Raw genomic sequence first — 18,710 nt, forward strand, 5'->3', positions numbered from 1 at the left:
ACACAGGCTTTGGAGGATTTATTTCCTTTGCTACCTTGTTTGTAGGCTTTAGCTTTTATGACTATGTCCCAGCTGGCAGAGCCTACTGGAATTCCTCTGGTCAGATCTGTGGGCATGGTAGGCAGCTTCTGCAATGGCTCCCTGTGATGCCTATTTTCTGGCTATTCATGTATTGTGTAATCCCCTCCCCTTGAGTATGGCTGGACTTAGTGACTTTCTTCTAATGAGTAGAATATGACAAAAATAATGAAATGTCACTTCTGAAATTAGGTTTTAAAAGATTGTGACTTCCTTCTTACTTTCATATTTTCTCTGACTTTTCTTAAATGCATACATCAGTGAAGTAAATTGCTGCGTGACAAGTAACTGAGGGGGCTCATGACAAGTAACTGAGGGGGCTCATGACAAGTAACTGAGGGCTGTTGATAAAAACTGAAAATCTGTGTTTATAGGACTGGTGTTTCAGGCTCAAGGAGGCTATTCGCTATAATCAGTCACGTATAGAAACTCAGTGTCTCCTTTATTACTTATTTGTTGACCAGTCATGGGATTTGTTATTTGATTTGGACTTGCTTAGAATATTTTTTGTACACCTCGGTTTAAGTTTCATAGATCTCAGACCTCACTGCAATACAGTTCTTGTTTCCCATTTTTATTTGGTTGGGAGCTACCATCACTGGAGTCTAACAAATGTGGGCCACACCCAGCATCAATGTGTACTTCTAATCATGGCTTCTTTATATTTTTGGCAATGGGGACCGAGCCTTGGAGTGAAAATCAGAATAAGAAGTGTTTGGAGAATAAATAGTACAGCTAAAGAGAAGAGGTATCTCGCCAATCATAGGACAAGGTCTAACTCTCAAAAGGAATGCAGATGCTATATTGAAATTGATAGACCTGCTCCTCTTCTCTTGCTTTTAGAAGCTTAGGGATTTCCTGAGAACCCAATGTTTGTGTGGGTGAGTGATCCAAAAGCACTACTGGTTTCATACTCTAGTAAATCAATGCTGCAGAGTTAAACAATGAATCTTTTTTTCCTTTTTGAGTATGGCAATAGGAGTACATCATAATAATAGAATGCTAAGTGTACCACTCTACCTTTGCCACCTATTTTTTCAATGGCAACCTCACCACAACCTGTAGATAAAGTACCATACCAACTTTATCCTCAATCTCTTGAAATCATGTGAATATAATCGCCATCAGCCAAAACAAGTTGCTACTAAGGGCTCCTCACATTGTACTCCAGACACTTTCTATAAGTTCTTCTCACAATAGCTGCTACTGCTTTCTATGTGTTAAAGTGGGAACTTAAGAGATGAGAGGTTCAACCTCATAAAGAATGCTTTTCATAGGATATGACAAAAACCAAGTACTATACTTCAAGACTGTAAGACTGGTTCAGGTGCACTGGCTTGTCCTAGCTTTGCTGCCAGTAACCTGGGTGGTCTTAAACTGGTCACTCAAACTCCCTGAGTCACTAAAATGATTTGGATGACCTTAAAAGTTTTCTCCAGGTCTCAGGAGCCTTAAATCTCTAAAGAAGTTTTGAAGGGCTTATCTGCATTCTAAACATTAGTATTCTGGAAAGTGTGGACAAATCATAAACATTTATCTCAGAGAAGAATTGATGGATATTACTCTGTGAGCACAGAAAGCCCTAGTGCAGGTTCTGGAGGAGACAGTACACATTTGAAATGTCAGCAGTTACCTGACAGCAAACCCACTAACATCTGTGACATTCTTGTTGCTGCTGGCATTGCAGCCTGCAGGGATTTTTCTATGCACTAGAGAGAGAGGACCAGTAAAATCACAAAAGGATGGTCCTTACAAATGCTTCTTTCCAAGAAACAGAATCAAACAAATGCTCATTGAAAGCAATTTGCCTCTGGAATCAATTATAAAATGGAATTAATTATAAAACACAATTATAAAATTGGGTTTACTTATTTCTGCACACATACACGAGTGAGAAAAAAATCATTAGGCATGTAGAAGGTAAGTTTTCAGGCTCTCCTAGGCTACAGAAAGTTGCAGGGAAGAACAATTAGGTAACTTGTTTTTCAAGTTTGGGCACATACAATATGGTAGAAAAATGCCTCACAGATCTTTGTAATGAAATATAATCTCTAAATTACTGATCATACTTCCTTCCTGTCTCTCAGGGTAGATTACTCTCACTAACCTTACACTTCTCTCCACTATTGAGTGAGCTCTTGGCCAGTAGGAAGGGCTCAGTCAGGAAGACATTCAACTGATCCTTGCGGGTAGAGATTGGGGAAAATGTAAAGAGTTAGTATGAAACAATTGAAGTGACAAGGTGACCATTACTATAGGAGATAACATAAAAAACCACAAGGTGGAGGTGCTGAGGTAATACGTTTTCTGAAATTCTGACCAATTTTGTCCTCTTTTTAAAATTTGGCTCTCTGGAATACCGTGTTGAAACAATTAACTATATAGCCCAAAGCAAATTTCCTTCATGATCTCTGGAAGAATTGTGTCCCAGACTAGTAGATAAGAAGTTGGCAGCTTCTCTACACTTTGGTGAGATTGGGCAAGTGTCTGTGAACCGTGAATCAGCTAAGCCACAGGGTTGTGTTAGGGGTGCCATTGTGACCCGTCTGTACAAGGGTTGGTTCACTTGAATTTTCCTTGCCCATGACACCCAGGAGCCTCCTATGAAGAATTCACACTAAGGGGAGAAAAGTTGATGCACATAAATTTGGTGCAAAGACAATGGACTAGAAGAGAGGGGAAGGTGATTTTATCTGCTGAGTGGAGACAATACCATCATCAGCCAGTTCAGCTTGAGCCCTTAGAAAAGAAGCTTTTGCAAAAGTGACAGTTAAAACTAAGTAATAATAAAAAAATTCACCTATTTTATTAATTAAATTATCTGATATATTTTTAAATCAAGACTACTTTACTTTGAAGTTCAAAATAAAATGGACAGGAAGGTACAGAGAGTTTCTGATATACCTGTTTCCCCCACATACACATCCTCCCCCATTGTCAACATTCTTTACCAGAGTGGTGCAAGTGAGGAATCTATCCTGACATATCAAATCACCCAAAGTCCACAGTTTACATTATGGTTCAGTTTACATTATTCTTGGTGTTGTACATTCTCTGGATTTGGACAAATTTTATTGACATGTATCCATCATTATGGTCTCATATGGAGTTGTTTCATTGCCTTAAACTCGGATATTTTTAAGGTGCCAGATCTTAGTGCTTCAGATTTTATGTAAAGTGACAAGAGATAAATAGAGTGTAACTAAACTAAATTGAGGCACATAGTCACAGGGCTAGACTATACAAGTGGAATAGTAAAGAAGTAGAGGAGGATGTATAACTGGTACTACTGGATAAGCATCATAGGCCAGGTCTCATGGGCTTCAACAAGAAGCCGTTAGGAATCCAAACCAGAAAGGAGGAAAATGGTGACCATCACACGGAGTCTCAAAGGACTCCAGGGACTCCTAGAGGAATTTGAGAGGGCTGAAGTCACAGAAGTGTTGTTTGGGTTATACTTGGCACAACCAGATTTTTACCATAATCAGCTATGGTTATATAAGAAAAAAGCAGATCACCCTTGTGAAAGTTTATGAACTGCTTCCTCTGTGACACCATAATCCTGTTGCTTTTTTTAGCAGGCTAATAAAACAGTTTTAATGAAACCAATAACAATGATTCCACCTACAAAAGGCTGGTAATCCTCACCTTGTGATCTAAGGCCCTGTAGTTCTGGGTTAGTGAGTAAGGGCATTAATTGGTATTATGTTAGATGCAAAGGGATTCCCGGCATTCTGTGATGGCAACAGAAGCATTATTAAGAGCCACAAATAAAATAGCAGCATAATTAAAATATAATGTAAAAGCTAAGAAGTTCAAAACTCAGCCTGATTTTCTGTTTATCCTGGGGCCTCTTGACAAGAGGAGTTCAACAAGTTTGCTTTTTGAAGAAATCTCATTTTAATGTTTTAAATTAAATACAGACTATTATTGTGGAATCAGTACAACTTTGAAGTCATAAGAACTATGCTACTTTGATTTGCTTCTTCTATGAAGATTTTTTAAAAATTGACAGATCTACATATGTTACTGGTACCAGGTTGTTCACCTAGTGCCAGTGACTTATAGGGATCCTGGTGCAATTGGAAGGGACACAGAGTCCTCTATGTGCATCATATTAGGTGCTTTTGTGAGCAACATAGTACCTACTCTTTGGTGGAATCTCATCAGGACCTTTGTTCAAGTCCCACTTGCAAATTTCACAGAATTTATTAGTCCCAATATTGAATATCTTCTTTTATGGTGTTAGTTTCATCTATTTCCTATCATAAGTGCCACACACACAGCAGCAGGGCAGGGGGAAAAGATCTTGATGCTTACCTGGCTTAAAAGTCTTGTCTTGTTTTTTATTTTATTTTATTCATTTTTTTAAAGATTTTATTTATTTATTTTTAGAGAAGGAAAGGAGGGAGAAAGAGAGAGAGAAACGTCAATGTGTGGTTGCTGGGGGCCACGGCCTGCAACCTAGGCATGTGCCCTGACTGGGAATCAAACCTGCGATGCTTTGGTTCACAGCCCGCATGCAATCCACTGAGCTTTGCCAGCCAGGGAAAGTCTTGTCTTGTTTGACATACCATGATTTATACCATTAAGTTCAGCATTCTGCATTTCCCCTCTATTTTTCAACTGAGGAATAAAATGCACAAATAAGGAATACAAATTGAAGTGTACACTCAATGAATTATATATATGTGTATGTATATACATATATATACATACACACATATACATACACACATTTGTGTAACCATTACACAGATTAAGATTTAGAAATTTTTCAGGAGGTTTCCTAATGCCCCTTACTTGTTAATACCACCATCCCAGAGGTAACCATTATTCTGACTTTTCTACACACAGAATGTATTTCTTTGTATCTAACTTACTTCTCTTAACACCACGTGAAATTTATCCAAGTTGATACATATATTAGAAGTTTTTATTGCCATGCCCTATGCCACTGCGTGAATCAACTGCATGTTACTTACTTATTCTCTGGTTGATGGATTGTCTACAGTTTATGACTTTCATGAGTAAACTTACTCTGAACATCCATGTATATATCTTTTGGTAGATATAAGCATTCACTTTTCTTGGGTATATAGCTAAGACTGGAATTGCAAGATCAGAAAACAGGCCTAGGTTTAGTTTACTAGTTACTGACAGTTTCCAAAGTGTTTGACACTTAACTGATCCCTATTCTTTCCAATATTTAGTATTTTTCTTTTTTAATTTTAAGTTTTAAAATAATTATAGACTCACAGTAAGCTGTAAAAAATCATACAGATGGGTCATGTGTACCCTTTAAACCAGTTTCTGTCCATGTTTACATGATACATAGCCATAGTATAATATCATAGTCAGGAGACTGATATTGATTCAATGTGTGCGTATAGCTCTATGCCATCTTACCGCTGTGCAACCAATACCCAGTCAAGTTACCAAATTTCTATCACCACAAAGATCTCCCTGTACTCTCTCTGTACAACCACAGCTAATCCTTTTTCTTCTGCTATCCCTAATTGTTCACACCCACTCTTCATTTCTCCATTTCTATAATTTTGTCATTTCAAGAATGTAATGCAAATAGAATCATACAGTAGCAACCTTTTGAGTTTAGCTTTATTCACAGAGGATAATGCCCCTGAGATCCACCTAACTTATTCTAAGTGTCAATAGTTGTTCCCTGTTATTGCAGAGAAGTGTTCAATGATATGACATTATCTCAGGTCCTAGAACATTTGTCCAATGGGGGAGAGAAGCTGTGGTTGCACATTATATAGTCTAACTAGATAATTTTTTAACAAAAACTTATAGAAGTCATGTCCTCACTGGTATGGCTCAGTGGGTTGGGCATCACCTTGCAAACTGAGAAGTTGCCAGTTTGATTCCCAGTAAGGGCACATGCCTGAGTTATGGGCCAGGTCCCTGGTTGAGGGCATGCAAGAGGCAACCTACAGATGTTTCTTTTGCACACTGATGTTTCTCTCCCTCTCCTCCCTCACTTTCCCTCTCTCTAAAATTAAACAAATAAAATCTTAAAAAAAAACTTATAGAAGTAATGACGAGCAAAATGATGACAATAATCAAAATCGCTTACTTGAAGAAAAATCTGTAACAAACTTCCACTGATTTGTTGCCAATGTCATCATCAAGAAATAGGAAAAATGCCCTGGCTGGTGTGGCTCAGTAGTTGAGTACTGGCCTATGAATCAAAGGGTTGCCAGTTCGATTCCCAGGCTAGGGCACATGTCTGGATTGTGGGCCAGGTCCCCAGTATGGGACATGAAAGAGGCAACCACACATTGATGTTTCCCTCTTTCCTTCCCTTCCCTTCTCTAAAAAAAAATGAATAAATAAAATCTTTAAAAAAATAGGAATAAATCTAATAGACAAGCAAATCTCTTTAATAATTTATTTTACATTTTCTAGAAATGAAGCAAAAGAATGAGTAGTGGAGAGAAATTTCCAAGTGAGATATCAGGTATGAGGTTTCTCCTTAGCTTATATTAGATTGCTGGCAAGGATAAGCAAAAACAATGTGGAAATGGCAAATTTATTAATCAGTTTGATGAAAATTGTTGTTACGTAGGTGCTTTTGATCTTTTATTTCCTTTTTGACAACAACAAAGCAATAAGGAAGGCATTATTATTGTTGCAGTTCAAAAATAAGAAAGTTGAAACACAGATTTAATAGTGAGCCCGGAAACATAGCTAGCAAGCAGAAGAGTTGGGTTACCCTCTTGGTGACATCAGCTGGGACTGTGGTCATCTGGAAAATCTAGGAGGCTGGAACATCACGAAGACTCACTCACAGCAGTACTAGTTTATGCTGCTTCTGGCTAAAAGCTCAGCTGGGACTGTCAATCAGAATATCTACATTTTCCTCTACATGGCTGCTTCATGGGGTTTGGAGTCCTAACTGTATGGTGCCAAAGGAAATATTTCAAGCATGAAGGTAGAAGGTACAGATTTTTTAAGGCTTGGTTTCTGAAACTATACAGTATTGTTTCTGCTGCATTCTGTTGGTTAAAGCTGTCACAGAGCCACCTGAGTTCCAAATGGAGGGGATATTGGGGGAGCAAAGTTTGTTGCTGCTTTTAATCCACCGTAAGTACTGACTAATTCAAATAAGAAACATGATCTAAGACAACTTCTGTTTTAATTACTCAGAACTGTTTTGGGTCCTTGCATATGACCTGATATTTGGTATTACTTCATTTTGTTTTAGCTGATAAAGTCTGATATTTAAAAAATGGAGATTCAATTAATGAATATTGATAATTTCATGAATAGAATTAATGTTTCAAAGTGTATTATTTCAAAGTTGAATTTTGGTAGACTCATAACTTCACATTTATCAGCTAAAATGTCATTAGACCTCCCTATCAGTCCATCCTCTCTTCTCTTTATGGGAACTGGAGGCCATGAAGGACTTTGTGATGTTTTAAAGCAGGACTATTAAGTATTGGAACTGATTTTCATAAAACATAGTCAGGGCTCAGTCATGCAAATAAATAGTGCTGCCCTGAGTGAATAATTATCTTGGAAGCTGTATGATTATTCCAATGACATGTTTACTTTAAAAATTCTGGAAATATTATTTTGGAATTGCTTTCAGAGTCTATAACATTCACTTTGAACATCCTGACCAGTTATCTTTTTTTGAGTGTGACTAATTTTTTAAGTGCTATAAGCCAAACAGACCTAAGTCTGATGAATGTATGGGGTGGTCAAACTAAGAATACTGGTTTTAGTGCTAAACAAAATTTAATGACAAATTAATTAGGATTGACTTTCTTTTTGCTTAAACATTAGTTTCTGATAGATATCCGCCTGCCCCCCCGCCAATTCAAGCATGTTTTCAACATTAACATTCTATTAAATGACTGCCTTTCAACATGTTTGTTGTGGGGAAAAAACCCACCTTTGGAGGTGTAAATTCTAATATATTTATTAAAAAATAGATTACTTATTTCATCATTACTTTTTATTTGAGACTTTTTAAATGTAACATTAGGAGGTAATTATTAGAACTGCAATAAAATCATTATTTTCATTTTTTCCCATTTTGCATCAATAGTCTATTATGAAGTGGTATCAGAAATAGTAGAAGAAGGCAGTTATTTTATGAAGATATTTGAATGTAAAAGAATTAAAGTGAAATATTTTGTGGAAGAACACTTTTTATAAAAAGTATTTGCAAGATTATCTAAACCTCTAATTTTTTTCTCATAGTAATCTCAATTGATTCATTTCATAATTCTAATTTCATCACTTTTGTTAAGAGGATTTTACGCTTTGATTTTTCTAAGAACTACTCACAGGATCAATAGTACCTGCACCCTATACCAATCTGTGAACACAGCTGTTGTTCAACAAATTCCTATGGAAAAAGAGATCCATACCCCTGAAAGAGTCCTTGGGAACATCACATCCCTTCCTCAGAAGGAGAAATTACCTTTCACCATAAATAGCTGTGCCACTACTGAGTTTTACAATCCCTGGGCTTTGCCCTAAGTACTTCAGCAACTCCCTACTAGCATTTCTCTGCAGGCTTCTCAGCAAAGCAAAGAATACAGTTCATTGCAATAAGCCCTACTCCAGAAGTTGTCCCTGTAATCACGAACATAGTTGTTCTTGTGTTGTCTGCAGTGTCTTGCTTTAATTAAAGTAGAAGTGTCCAACTTTTTGGCATCTCTGGGCCACATTGGAAGGAGTTGTCTTGGGCCACACATTAAATACATTGTGACACATAATCACAAAAAAAATCTCAATGTTTTAAGTAAATTTATGATTTTGTGTAAGGCTGCATTCATAGCCATCATGGGATGCATGTGGTTCATGGGCTGCAAGTTGGACACCCCTGAATTAAAGGATGAGAATTTATGAATGAGGTTAGCCTAGCAAAACTGCAATCAGAGAACCCTCTCTCTCTTTCTCTCTCAACTCATGTTCATCTGTACAGGTTTGGGCAAAAGTAGGTTTACAATAGTTGGTATGGAAAAAGACATGCAGGTTATGATTATAATAATACAAGAATAAACTGCTTCATGTACTCAAAACTGTAAACCTACTTTTGCCCATCCTTGTATATTACTCTTACAGGTAATCCAAGACAGATGTCAGAATTTTTCAGGGCTTTTCTTTTCCTTCTGGCATGAATTAACAATATCTATCTTCAATCCTATCATCACTGATATTAATGTCTTCCTGTTCAATCCAGCAAAGTTGGGGTATTAGGTATAGTAAATGGGGGTGAGTGGAGTAGGTGGTCTTTCTTCCCCCATGAAAATGTCCCAAAGATGAGAAACATTTGCAAAATTATTGGTTCTTCTTTTATTTTTAAACAAAGAATAAAATTCTTGTAAGTTGTAGTTCCTAGATTGTAAAGTATAAGGAGAAATTGTTTTTGATTTAACACATGACTTTTAATATATATAAAGACCTAACAATAGGCAAGGTTTTAAAACACTGTGTAGGATGTATGGAAGTGTACATTGAGCATTGGAAACATTTAATAAATTCCCAGTGTGTGGATTACAAATACCCAGAGCACCACTGCTTGATGTCCCCACAGGGAATCATCCCTCTTGGCTTGTCCAGTGTCACTGACAGGACACCTGTTACCCCTGAGAGCTTCCTGTTTGAAATTTCTTTCCTTATTGTTTAATTACAGTTATTCCCATTTTTCCTCATTACTCTTCCTTGCCCTATGCACCTCCTACATTCAGTCCTCCCCTCCCCCTGGCCCCGGTTGTCCTTGTTCATGGGCCTGTATACATGTTCCTTGACTTGACCTTTCCCCTTCTTCACCTCTTTTCCACCTCCCCTACCCCCTCTGGTCACTGTCAGTTTGTTCTTTATCTCCACATCTCTGGTTCTATTTTGCTCGCTTCTTTGTTTTGTTGATTAGGTTCCACTTATAGGTGAGATCATATGGTATTTGTCTTTCAAATTGTAGAGAGAAATTTCTCAGATTGCTTGACAGCATAAACACACACAGGCCTCTTCTATAGGAAGAATAGACAGGTTCCAAAAAAGGTGGGGAATAGCTGTAGAATATGCCACCAAAGTGTTGAAGATTTGTCAAGTGTCTATTCTTAAGTTTGTTAAAAAGCCAATACTCTAAAACTTCCTAGAGGTAAACCTTCCATCACTTGAACCAAGGCTCAGAGAAGCCATGATTCCTAAAACAGGGTTTACGACATCTCCTTGTGCAGATCATTGAGTACCTGCTCTCCAAATATGAAAATATACACTTTTGTGTGTATATCTGGGCATATAGACAAGAGTTCCGAGAGGAATATTATTAAAATGCAATTCCTTCTAAGCCTTCAATTGTTTATGTAAAGATTAAGTTAGTGCCAAGCTATTGTAACAAAGACTAAATCCTATAATCTTCAGATCCAAGTGAATAAGGACTTTTTCACATGCACCCATGGTCTTTATCAAAAAGAAACTTTGTTTTTAAGTAAAATGTTTTTGCTTTTTGAGAATTGTAATGAGAAAAAGGTGGAAGAAATAAAAGAGTAATGACCCAAGGCCTACTGGCAGTATTAAGCTTATTTTCCAAATAAATTAAACAAAAGCACAAAATAAAAGATTAAATTAGTAGGGACTGGAATACTTAAGTGAATTAAGCAGGAGAAAGGTAGAAGATGAAAAAAAAGGAGAGGATAGTACCTAAAAACAGGTCCTGCTCCTGTCATGTAGCCAGCAGTAATTAGCCATGGTTCTGGACTAAGCAGCCCTGCCCAAATGTGAAACCCTAGCCTCTGCAATTTCAAAACTGCCTCTGAGGGAATCTGCTGTTAAAAAGTTGTGACTGTTCAGAGATTAAAAATTCCTTTTTTGTTTCTTTAGAAGAGCAGGTAACCGCTTAGGTGGGGCTGACTTTTCTAATTTAGTTCTATCACACCACGTAAAGAGAGAAAAAAAGACAGGTGGGACCATGGTCTTTGTCCTTAAATGACTTCTATGACACCACACTTTTTTTTTAAAGGTCTCACGTATTTATTACTAAGCCAACTTCCTGGTGCAGAAAAATATTAACAAAGAGAAAAATCTCATTCTTCCAGCAATTTCCCAATAAAACACGATCAACTGTCCAGATAGTAGTGGTCTTCTCAGGGACGCGGTAAGATGCAAGCAGTCTGGACGCAGGGTAAAGACGTGAGCCACCTCTTGTGCGATTCTTCACAGACCCAGCTTGGTTCTTCTCCAGTGTCTCCTCTTGGCGTTGTAACTGATTTTATTACCAGTCTTCATCCAAATCCACTGAGGAACGGGCCGGTTCTGCTTTTGTTTCTTGGCCAGGAACCTCTTGATCCTGAAGAGCTTGTGAGAAGACATATCGAAGGAAAGCCAGCTACACGAACCTCTCAACCACTCGCACCAGTCAACCGTTGGCCCCAAGATGGCGGAGAAAGAGAAAGGACGTAGCAGGCGGAAGTACGAGTTTAAAGGCACTTCCGGGGGCGGGGTTTGGAGGCTGCACTTACGGGTCCCCACGGTTTCTGGGTGCCCTCAGTCCTCACACACTCTGGGGGAGCTGTGAGAAACTGTGCTGGTTCTTGTGAAATTGAATTCACTTTCTGTGAATTCCTTTGAACCGATCAGTGTGCCAGGGGCACCTGCTTCATGGGTGAGGGCATAGCCATTATAAGTCTAAAGCAGAAGCCCTTCCATAGGCAGAGGGATCGGAGGGGCAGCACCACACTTTATTTCAGTTTTTTAAGAACTATTTTTAGTATTTTGTGTTCATATGTAGATCAAAAATTACAGAAACTGGTAGGAAATTTTATGAAATAGCCTCTTAACAGTGAACAGTATTCATTCTTCCTTATTCACATCCATATGGGTATGGGCCTGAAGGGGAAGGGGATATTTTTAGCATAACAATACATTGCAGGATTTGCCTGCAATGCAGGTAGCACATCAAATGACACTGAATGAGGCATCTATAGACATCTGAGCAACAAACCTTTATTCAAGGTCTGTAGCTCTAACTTCAGGGAAGTATGTGAGCTGGGGTGTGTGGGCCCAGAGAGGCTGCAAGAGGATCAAGGAGGACTCTGTGCATGCTTAAAGTTCTGCGGTTATGTGGCTTGTTGTACCCGTGACTGATAGTGTGTACCTGGCTCCTAGTGGTCTTTTGCACGTATCCAGACTAGACTACATGCAGAACTGGTTAAGCCTATGTGCACTTAAGTGTTGCTGTATATAACTTTGGCCTTGAAGAGGGCCAGTTGAGCTGTCACAAGCTCTGATGTCCTCATTCCCTCAGATTTTAGCTACCAAAACTGCACTGACTTTCTTCTCTGCCCTTTGGTAAGTGAACCTTGTATGATTTACCCAAAGCTTTGTGCCTCCTCCTTTCATTAATCCAAATCTACTTCTGATCTTATTCTGGTTACCCACACATCAGAGTTTCTTTAAGAAAGGCAATGAACATTAGCAAGAGGGAAGTTGGCTTCTTGCTGCTCTGCTTTAAGACCAACATTCTTTTCCACAATAGAGCCAGGAATATATCTATCTCCCTAGCTAGGTGTGTACCAATAAATAGTTCTCCTGGATTATAAAAACTAAGGGCAATATGGAGTAGAAACCCAGAAGGCAAATTTGAGTTGTGAAAAAGCAGAAGGGGAGCAAGCTCAAAGGGGAGAAAATTCTAGGTGCCCAAAAGAGGCTGACTCTGTGAATTTAATTTATCTTGATGTCAATGGTAAGAGAATTATTTTGCATCATCTTGAAATCCCTCTATGTACTTATGTTAAGCTATAGATTATCTTTCTGGTAAGTCATCAAGAGAGTACTTCTAAAAGATATTGGAGATAAAATTAAATTAAAAAATAATAATCAGTTTTGTATACTCTACTACATTATTATTTCTCGGCCAAAATCACTTTTCGTAAGGTATATATTTTCAAGTGTTTTGAAGGGCCATCCATAAATATCATAATTTAGATCATGATAAAAATAGTGACCTTAGCTTTTACCCTATAAGTAAATGATACTTTTTAAAGGAGCATCTACACTGCTTAAAATAGGATCAGCAGCATTTAGCTTCATTCTTTTTTTATTTTATTTTAATCATTGTTCAAGTACAGTTTTCTCCCATTTACTCCCAATCCAGCCCACCCACCAAACCCTCCCCACTTCCCTCCCATTACCACCCACCCCCTAGTTTTTGTCCATGTGTCCTTTAAATTTGTTCCCATGAACCCTTCCCATTGGCCCCTGAAATTCCCTCTTCTCTCCCCTGTGGTCACTGTCAGCCTGTCCTCTATTTCAGTGTCTTTGGTTATATTTTGCTTGTTTCTTTGTTTTGTTGTTTAGGTTCCTGTTAAAGGTGAGATCATATGGTATTTGTCTTTCACTGCCTGGCTTGTTTCACTTAGCATAATGCTTTCCAGCTGCATCCAAGCTGTTGCAAAGGGTAGGAGCTCCTTCTTTCTTTCTGCTGCATATAATTCCATTGTGTAAATGTACCATAGTTTTTCGATCCATTCATTTACTGATGGGCATCTAGGTTGCTTCCAGCATCTAGCTACTGTAAATTGTGCTGCTATGAACACCGGGATGCAAAGGTTCTTTTCTATTGGTGTTTTAGTATTCTTAGGATGAAGTCCCAGCAGTGGAATTTCTGGGTCAAAAGGCAGATCCATTTTTAGTTTCTGAGAAAATTCCATGCTGTTTTCCATAGTGGTTGTACCAGTCTGCAGTCCCACCAACAGTGCACAAGGGTCCCCTTTTCTCCACAGCCTCTTCAACACTTGTTGTTTGTTGCTTTGTTTATGATGGCCATTCTGACTGGTGTGAAGTGGTATCTCATTGTGGTTTTAATTTGCATCTTTCTGAGAGCTAGAAATATTGAAGATCATTTCATGTGTCTTTGGATTTTCTGTATGTCCTCCTTGGAGAAGTGCCTGTTCAAGTCCTTTGCCCATTTTTTAATTGGATTCCTTGTCTTCTTAGGGTTTAGTCATGTGAGTTCTTTATATATTTTGGAGATTAAACCCTTGTCTGAGGTATCATTGGCAAATATGTTTTCCCATACAGTTGGTTCTCTTTTAATTTTGATACTGTTTTCTTTAGCTGTGCAGAAGCTTTTAATTTTGATGAGGTCCCATTTGTTTATTCTTTCCTTTATGTCCTTTCCTCTAGGGGACATGTCAGTAAAAAAGTTTCTGCGTGAAATATCTGAGATTTTCCTACCTACGTTCTCCTCTAGGACTTTAATGGTGTCACGTTTTATATTTAAGTCTTTTATCCACCTTGAATTTATTTTTGTATAAGGTGTAAGTTGGTGCCCAAATTTCATTTTTTTGCACGTGGCTGTCCAGTTCTCCCAACACCATTTGTTGAAGAGGCTATATTTATTCCATTTTATGTTGCTACCTCCTTTGTCAAATATTAATTGACTATAGATACTTGGGTTTATTTCTGGGCTCTCTGTTCTGTTCCATTGGTCCATGTGCCTGTTTTTATGCCAGTACCAGGCTGTTTTGATTACAGTGGCCTTGTAGTATAGTTTATTGTCAGGTGTTGTGATCCCTCCTACTTTACTCTTCTTTCTCAAAATTGCAGCAGCTATTCGGTGTCATTTATGATTCAATATAAATTTTTGAAGTGTTTGTTCTATGTCTGTGAAATATGCCATTGGTACTTTTATAGGAATTGCATTGAATGTGTAAATTGCTTTGGGTAGTATGGACATTTTGATATTAATTCTTCCAATCCAGGAACACGGTATATGTTTCCATTTGTTTGTGCCTTCCTTGATTTCTTTCCTCAGTGTTATGTAGTTTTCTGAATACAGGTCTTTTACCTCTTTGGTTAGGTTTATTCCTGGGTATTTTGTTTTTCTTTTTGCTATATCAAATGGGATTTTTTCTTGATTTCTGCTTCTGCTGTTTCATTGATAATGCACAGAAATGCCTTTGATTTCTGGATATTGACTTTTTAATCCCGCTGTTTTGCCAAATTTGCTTATTAGGTCAAGCAGTTTTTCGGTGGAGTCTATAAGATTTTCTGTGTACACTATCATGTCATCTGCAAACAGTGACAGTTTTGTTTCCTCCTTTCCTATCTGGATGCCTTTTCTTTCCTTTTCTTGTCTGATCACTTTGGCTAAAACTTCCAGTACTATATTGAATAGAAGTGGTGAAAGTGGACAGCCTTGTCTTGTTCCTGATCTTAGTGGAAAAGATTTTAGTTTTTGCCCATTTAGTATGATGTTGGCTGTAGGTCTCTCATATATGATCTTTATTATGTTGAGGAATGCTCCCTCTATTAGCACTTTGCTGAGTGTTTTTATCATAAGTGGGTGTTGTACCTTATCAAATGCTTTTTCCTCATCTATTGATATGATCATGTGGTTTTTGTCTTTGCTTTTGTTTATGTGATGTATTAGCTTCATTCTTTATATACATGCTTTCTGTCAGTTGTTTCCCTTTTTATAGTGACTTTTCCAGATCACCAGGGCTCATCCAATCCTTTAATGCAATGCAGTGCTCCACTTAATTTGCCATTTGACCTTCAACATGTTAAGACTTTTTGCAGACACTATTTGGAATTTTTCTCAATTAGCAGGTCCCACAAGGCTGGAGTCAAACTTTTGCTGAAAAGATAGTATTGCTCAAAATATTATTTTTGATAGTGCCCAAAGTATGAGGTCCAAAGACTAGTCTCCTACAGTATCTTATAATTATTGCTTTACCAGAAGGGATATTTGATAAGGCTTTCAAAGTGTTTATACCTCTGGCAAGCCTGGATAGTTCCCAAAGAAGGGGCAGGGAATATATATTTTTTCTGAGGCCAGTCTTGGAGGTCGTTCTTGGGGTACCTGTACTACTGCTCTCTCTCTCATATGTTAAAATTTCTTCAACAATATGGTGAGGAAATTCTTGATTATCACCAGTTTTCTCATTGTTCTTGAGAGTGACTACTTTATATCATTTTGGTATAAAGTTCTCTCTATATATTTTTAAGGGCATGAAGGATAAGCTGAATTTGTAATTTGCCAGTTTTCTACAGAGTATATACAATAGTCAATTCATTTTCTGTTGTTACTTGTTCAATACACACATGCCATTAGGTTGCAAGGTAATAAGCATATACCACCCTCAAAAAGTCATAGTCTTCTGGGAAAGACTTATGTAGGTGATATTAGAAATGTTGAAGACAAACAAATCAATGGAAAACAACCTCCTTGAACTGTGTGTGTGCATGCACGCACATATATGCATACATATCCTCCCTCATGTTCTGGGGTAGGGTTGTTTGAAGATCATATGGAAGAGAAGGACTTAGTTCTTCTGAAGAATGGATGGTGTTTCACCAGGTAAAGTTGGAGGAAAAAAAGTGGAGAGAGGAGTGTGAGCTAAAGCCAAGGATAGGAGAAGTAAGGTTCTAGAAAGAAATTATATTTTATTTATTCTCGTGATGTGAACATAACTACCTTATTATAAACTACAAAACAAAAATAAATACTATAATCAAACACACATGAAGAAGCTAATGAAATAAAAATGAAATAATTTCTTCCAACTCATACCATCTTCATGTTGAATTTCTGAGGGAAATACCATACTTTTGGACTATAAGATGCACCTAGGTTTTAGAGGAGGAAAATAGGGGGGAAAATTGAAGCAAAAAATGTGGTACAATATTTAATAACATAAATAACATAATATTTCATCAATGTAAATGTAAACAGAACTTAGCAGCATTAACAACCATTATTCCTCCCAAACTTGGAGGGGGTTGCGTCTTATAGCCTGAAAAATATGGCATATGAGCTATCTCAACAAAAATTTGGAGGAGGGATTAAACCATATGCTATGTCCTTGGAAGCCAGGCCTGGTCCAATGTTGAAAGCAAGAAGGAAGTGAAGCAATATTTATGGAGTATCTTTCTACTAGATGTTAGATCTTTGCTGACATTCATTTAATGCTTACAACAATTAATTTTATAGACTTCACGGCTATGATTCAAAATATTAACTTTATTTTTATGCTGTTAACCACAAAAACACCATCAAGTAAGCAAAAGGTGAATGGACTTCATGTGTTTATTTTAATTGAGAATCAAAGCTAAATAGGCTTTGCTTAGGCAAAGAAATAGGGAAGGAATGCTTCAGGTGAAGGGAGTTGGAGAGGCAAAAGATTGGAGAGCCATGTTTACATTACATAGGGCCATATCAATGCACATTTGACACATTTATTAATTTATCAATTCATTAACTGCACAGATATTTATTGAACTCTTACAATGTGTAAGACACACTGCCCAGGACTCTCGATATAACAGTAGCAACATAGACCAGTGATTCCTCTTCTTATAGAGCTTATATTCTTGTGGGCAAAAGCATGCAAATAAAAAAACATGAATAAAGAGAAGAAGATATCAAATAGTAGGTGCTACACACAGAACTGTAACAGACTAACAGTATAAGGAGATGGCTACTTTATATTGTATTGGATGGTTGAATGGTCAGGGAAGGTAATACATAATTCGAGATCAGAATGATAAACCAAAGCAAACCTAGAAAACAAACAAATAAACAAAACCCCAACCAACCAACCAAAAAAACAAAACAAAAACAACCACACCCAAACAAACAACCTCATCTAGCCACGTAAAAATCAGGAAAATAGAATTCTGAGCACAATGTGCCCAAGGTTAGAATTAGATTAATATGCTCAAGAAATGCAGAGAAGGCTAGGATAGCTGGAGCATAGAGAAAAACAAGAAGAGTGATATGAACTGAGGCCAGATGAGTAGGCAAGGGCCAGATCATTTATGGATTTCTGACAAGTTTGTATTTTATTCTAAGGGTAATGGGAAGCTATTGAAGCATCTTAAATTAAAAATGATCTTATATAACATTTTTAAAAATTTTAAAAGAACTCTCTGACTGTTGTGTAGAAAGTCAATCTAGAGGCTGAAGAATGTAGTCAGGACCAGCTGGAAATCATTGCTGTATGAAACAGTGTTGTCTTGGACCTATGTGGTTGCTTAGGAAGTTGTGAGAGGAAGATGGGCTCATAATTTAATCATTCATGCTAGTGAAGGCTTTATGCAAGCCTTAATGACATAAGGAGCTACAACTTGTCAAGGATTTGGAGCGCAAACATTTGTGCAGCAAGATATTTCTTATTTTCTGGTAAAGAGCTCCCTGACACCCCTGGCACATAACTTTTCAAAAACGTCAATAGCCTTTGAAGTTTCCAAAAGGGACTCATAACATTGAAATAAATTTTTATGGTATCAGTGAACAAATAATGATTAAAAACTGGGCACTGCCTTTGTAGATAGATAGTTTCATCTAGATTCATGCTGAAAGGAAATTGTGTAGCATCCATTTCCTCTACAATGTACCAAAAATATTAGAAGAAATATAAGCAACTATTAGTATTTTATGGACTAAATAATGTCACTTGACAGAAGCATAGCTTCAGTTTTCCTCCACTGCTCTGCCAAAGCCACAGAGCATTTGGATGACTGCAGAACACATACAGCAATGGAAGAAATCAATGGAAATCTAAATCTCATTATATTTTCTTTTCTTTGAAATATTCTACTATAAGCCAATGTAAGCAGCTATTATCATAGCAACATATCTCATT

General features: G+C 37.5%; 1 protein-coding gene across 1 annotated transcript; it reads right to left on the minus strand.

The window, feature by feature from the left end:
- Positions 1 to 11,047: 11,047 nt before the first annotated feature.
- On the minus strand, positions 11,048 to 11,521 carry LOC118499907 (60S ribosomal protein L39-like). The gene has a single exon (XM_036022563.1). It carries the CDS (start codon positions 11,428 to 11,430, stop codon positions 11,275 to 11,277), a length of 156 nt encoding a protein of 51 aa, XP_035878456.1. The 5' UTR covers positions 11,431 to 11,521; the 3' UTR covers positions 11,048 to 11,274.
- Positions 11,522 to 18,710: the final 7,189 nt, after the last annotated feature.

Source organism: Phyllostomus discolor, chromosome 4 (assembly GCF_004126475.2).
Source record: "Phyllostomus discolor isolate MPI-MPIP mPhyDis1 chromosome 4, mPhyDis1.pri.v3, whole genome shotgun sequence".
In the NCBI taxonomy this organism is placed as follows: domain Eukaryota; kingdom Metazoa; phylum Chordata; class Mammalia; order Chiroptera; family Phyllostomidae; genus Phyllostomus; species Phyllostomus discolor.

Excerpts from the sequence above, each read along its gene's own strand:
- LOC118499907 (XM_036022563.1), bottom strand. The coding sequence starts at position 11,430 with ATGTCTTCTCACAAGCTCTTCAGGATCAAGAGGTTCCTGGCCAAGAAA.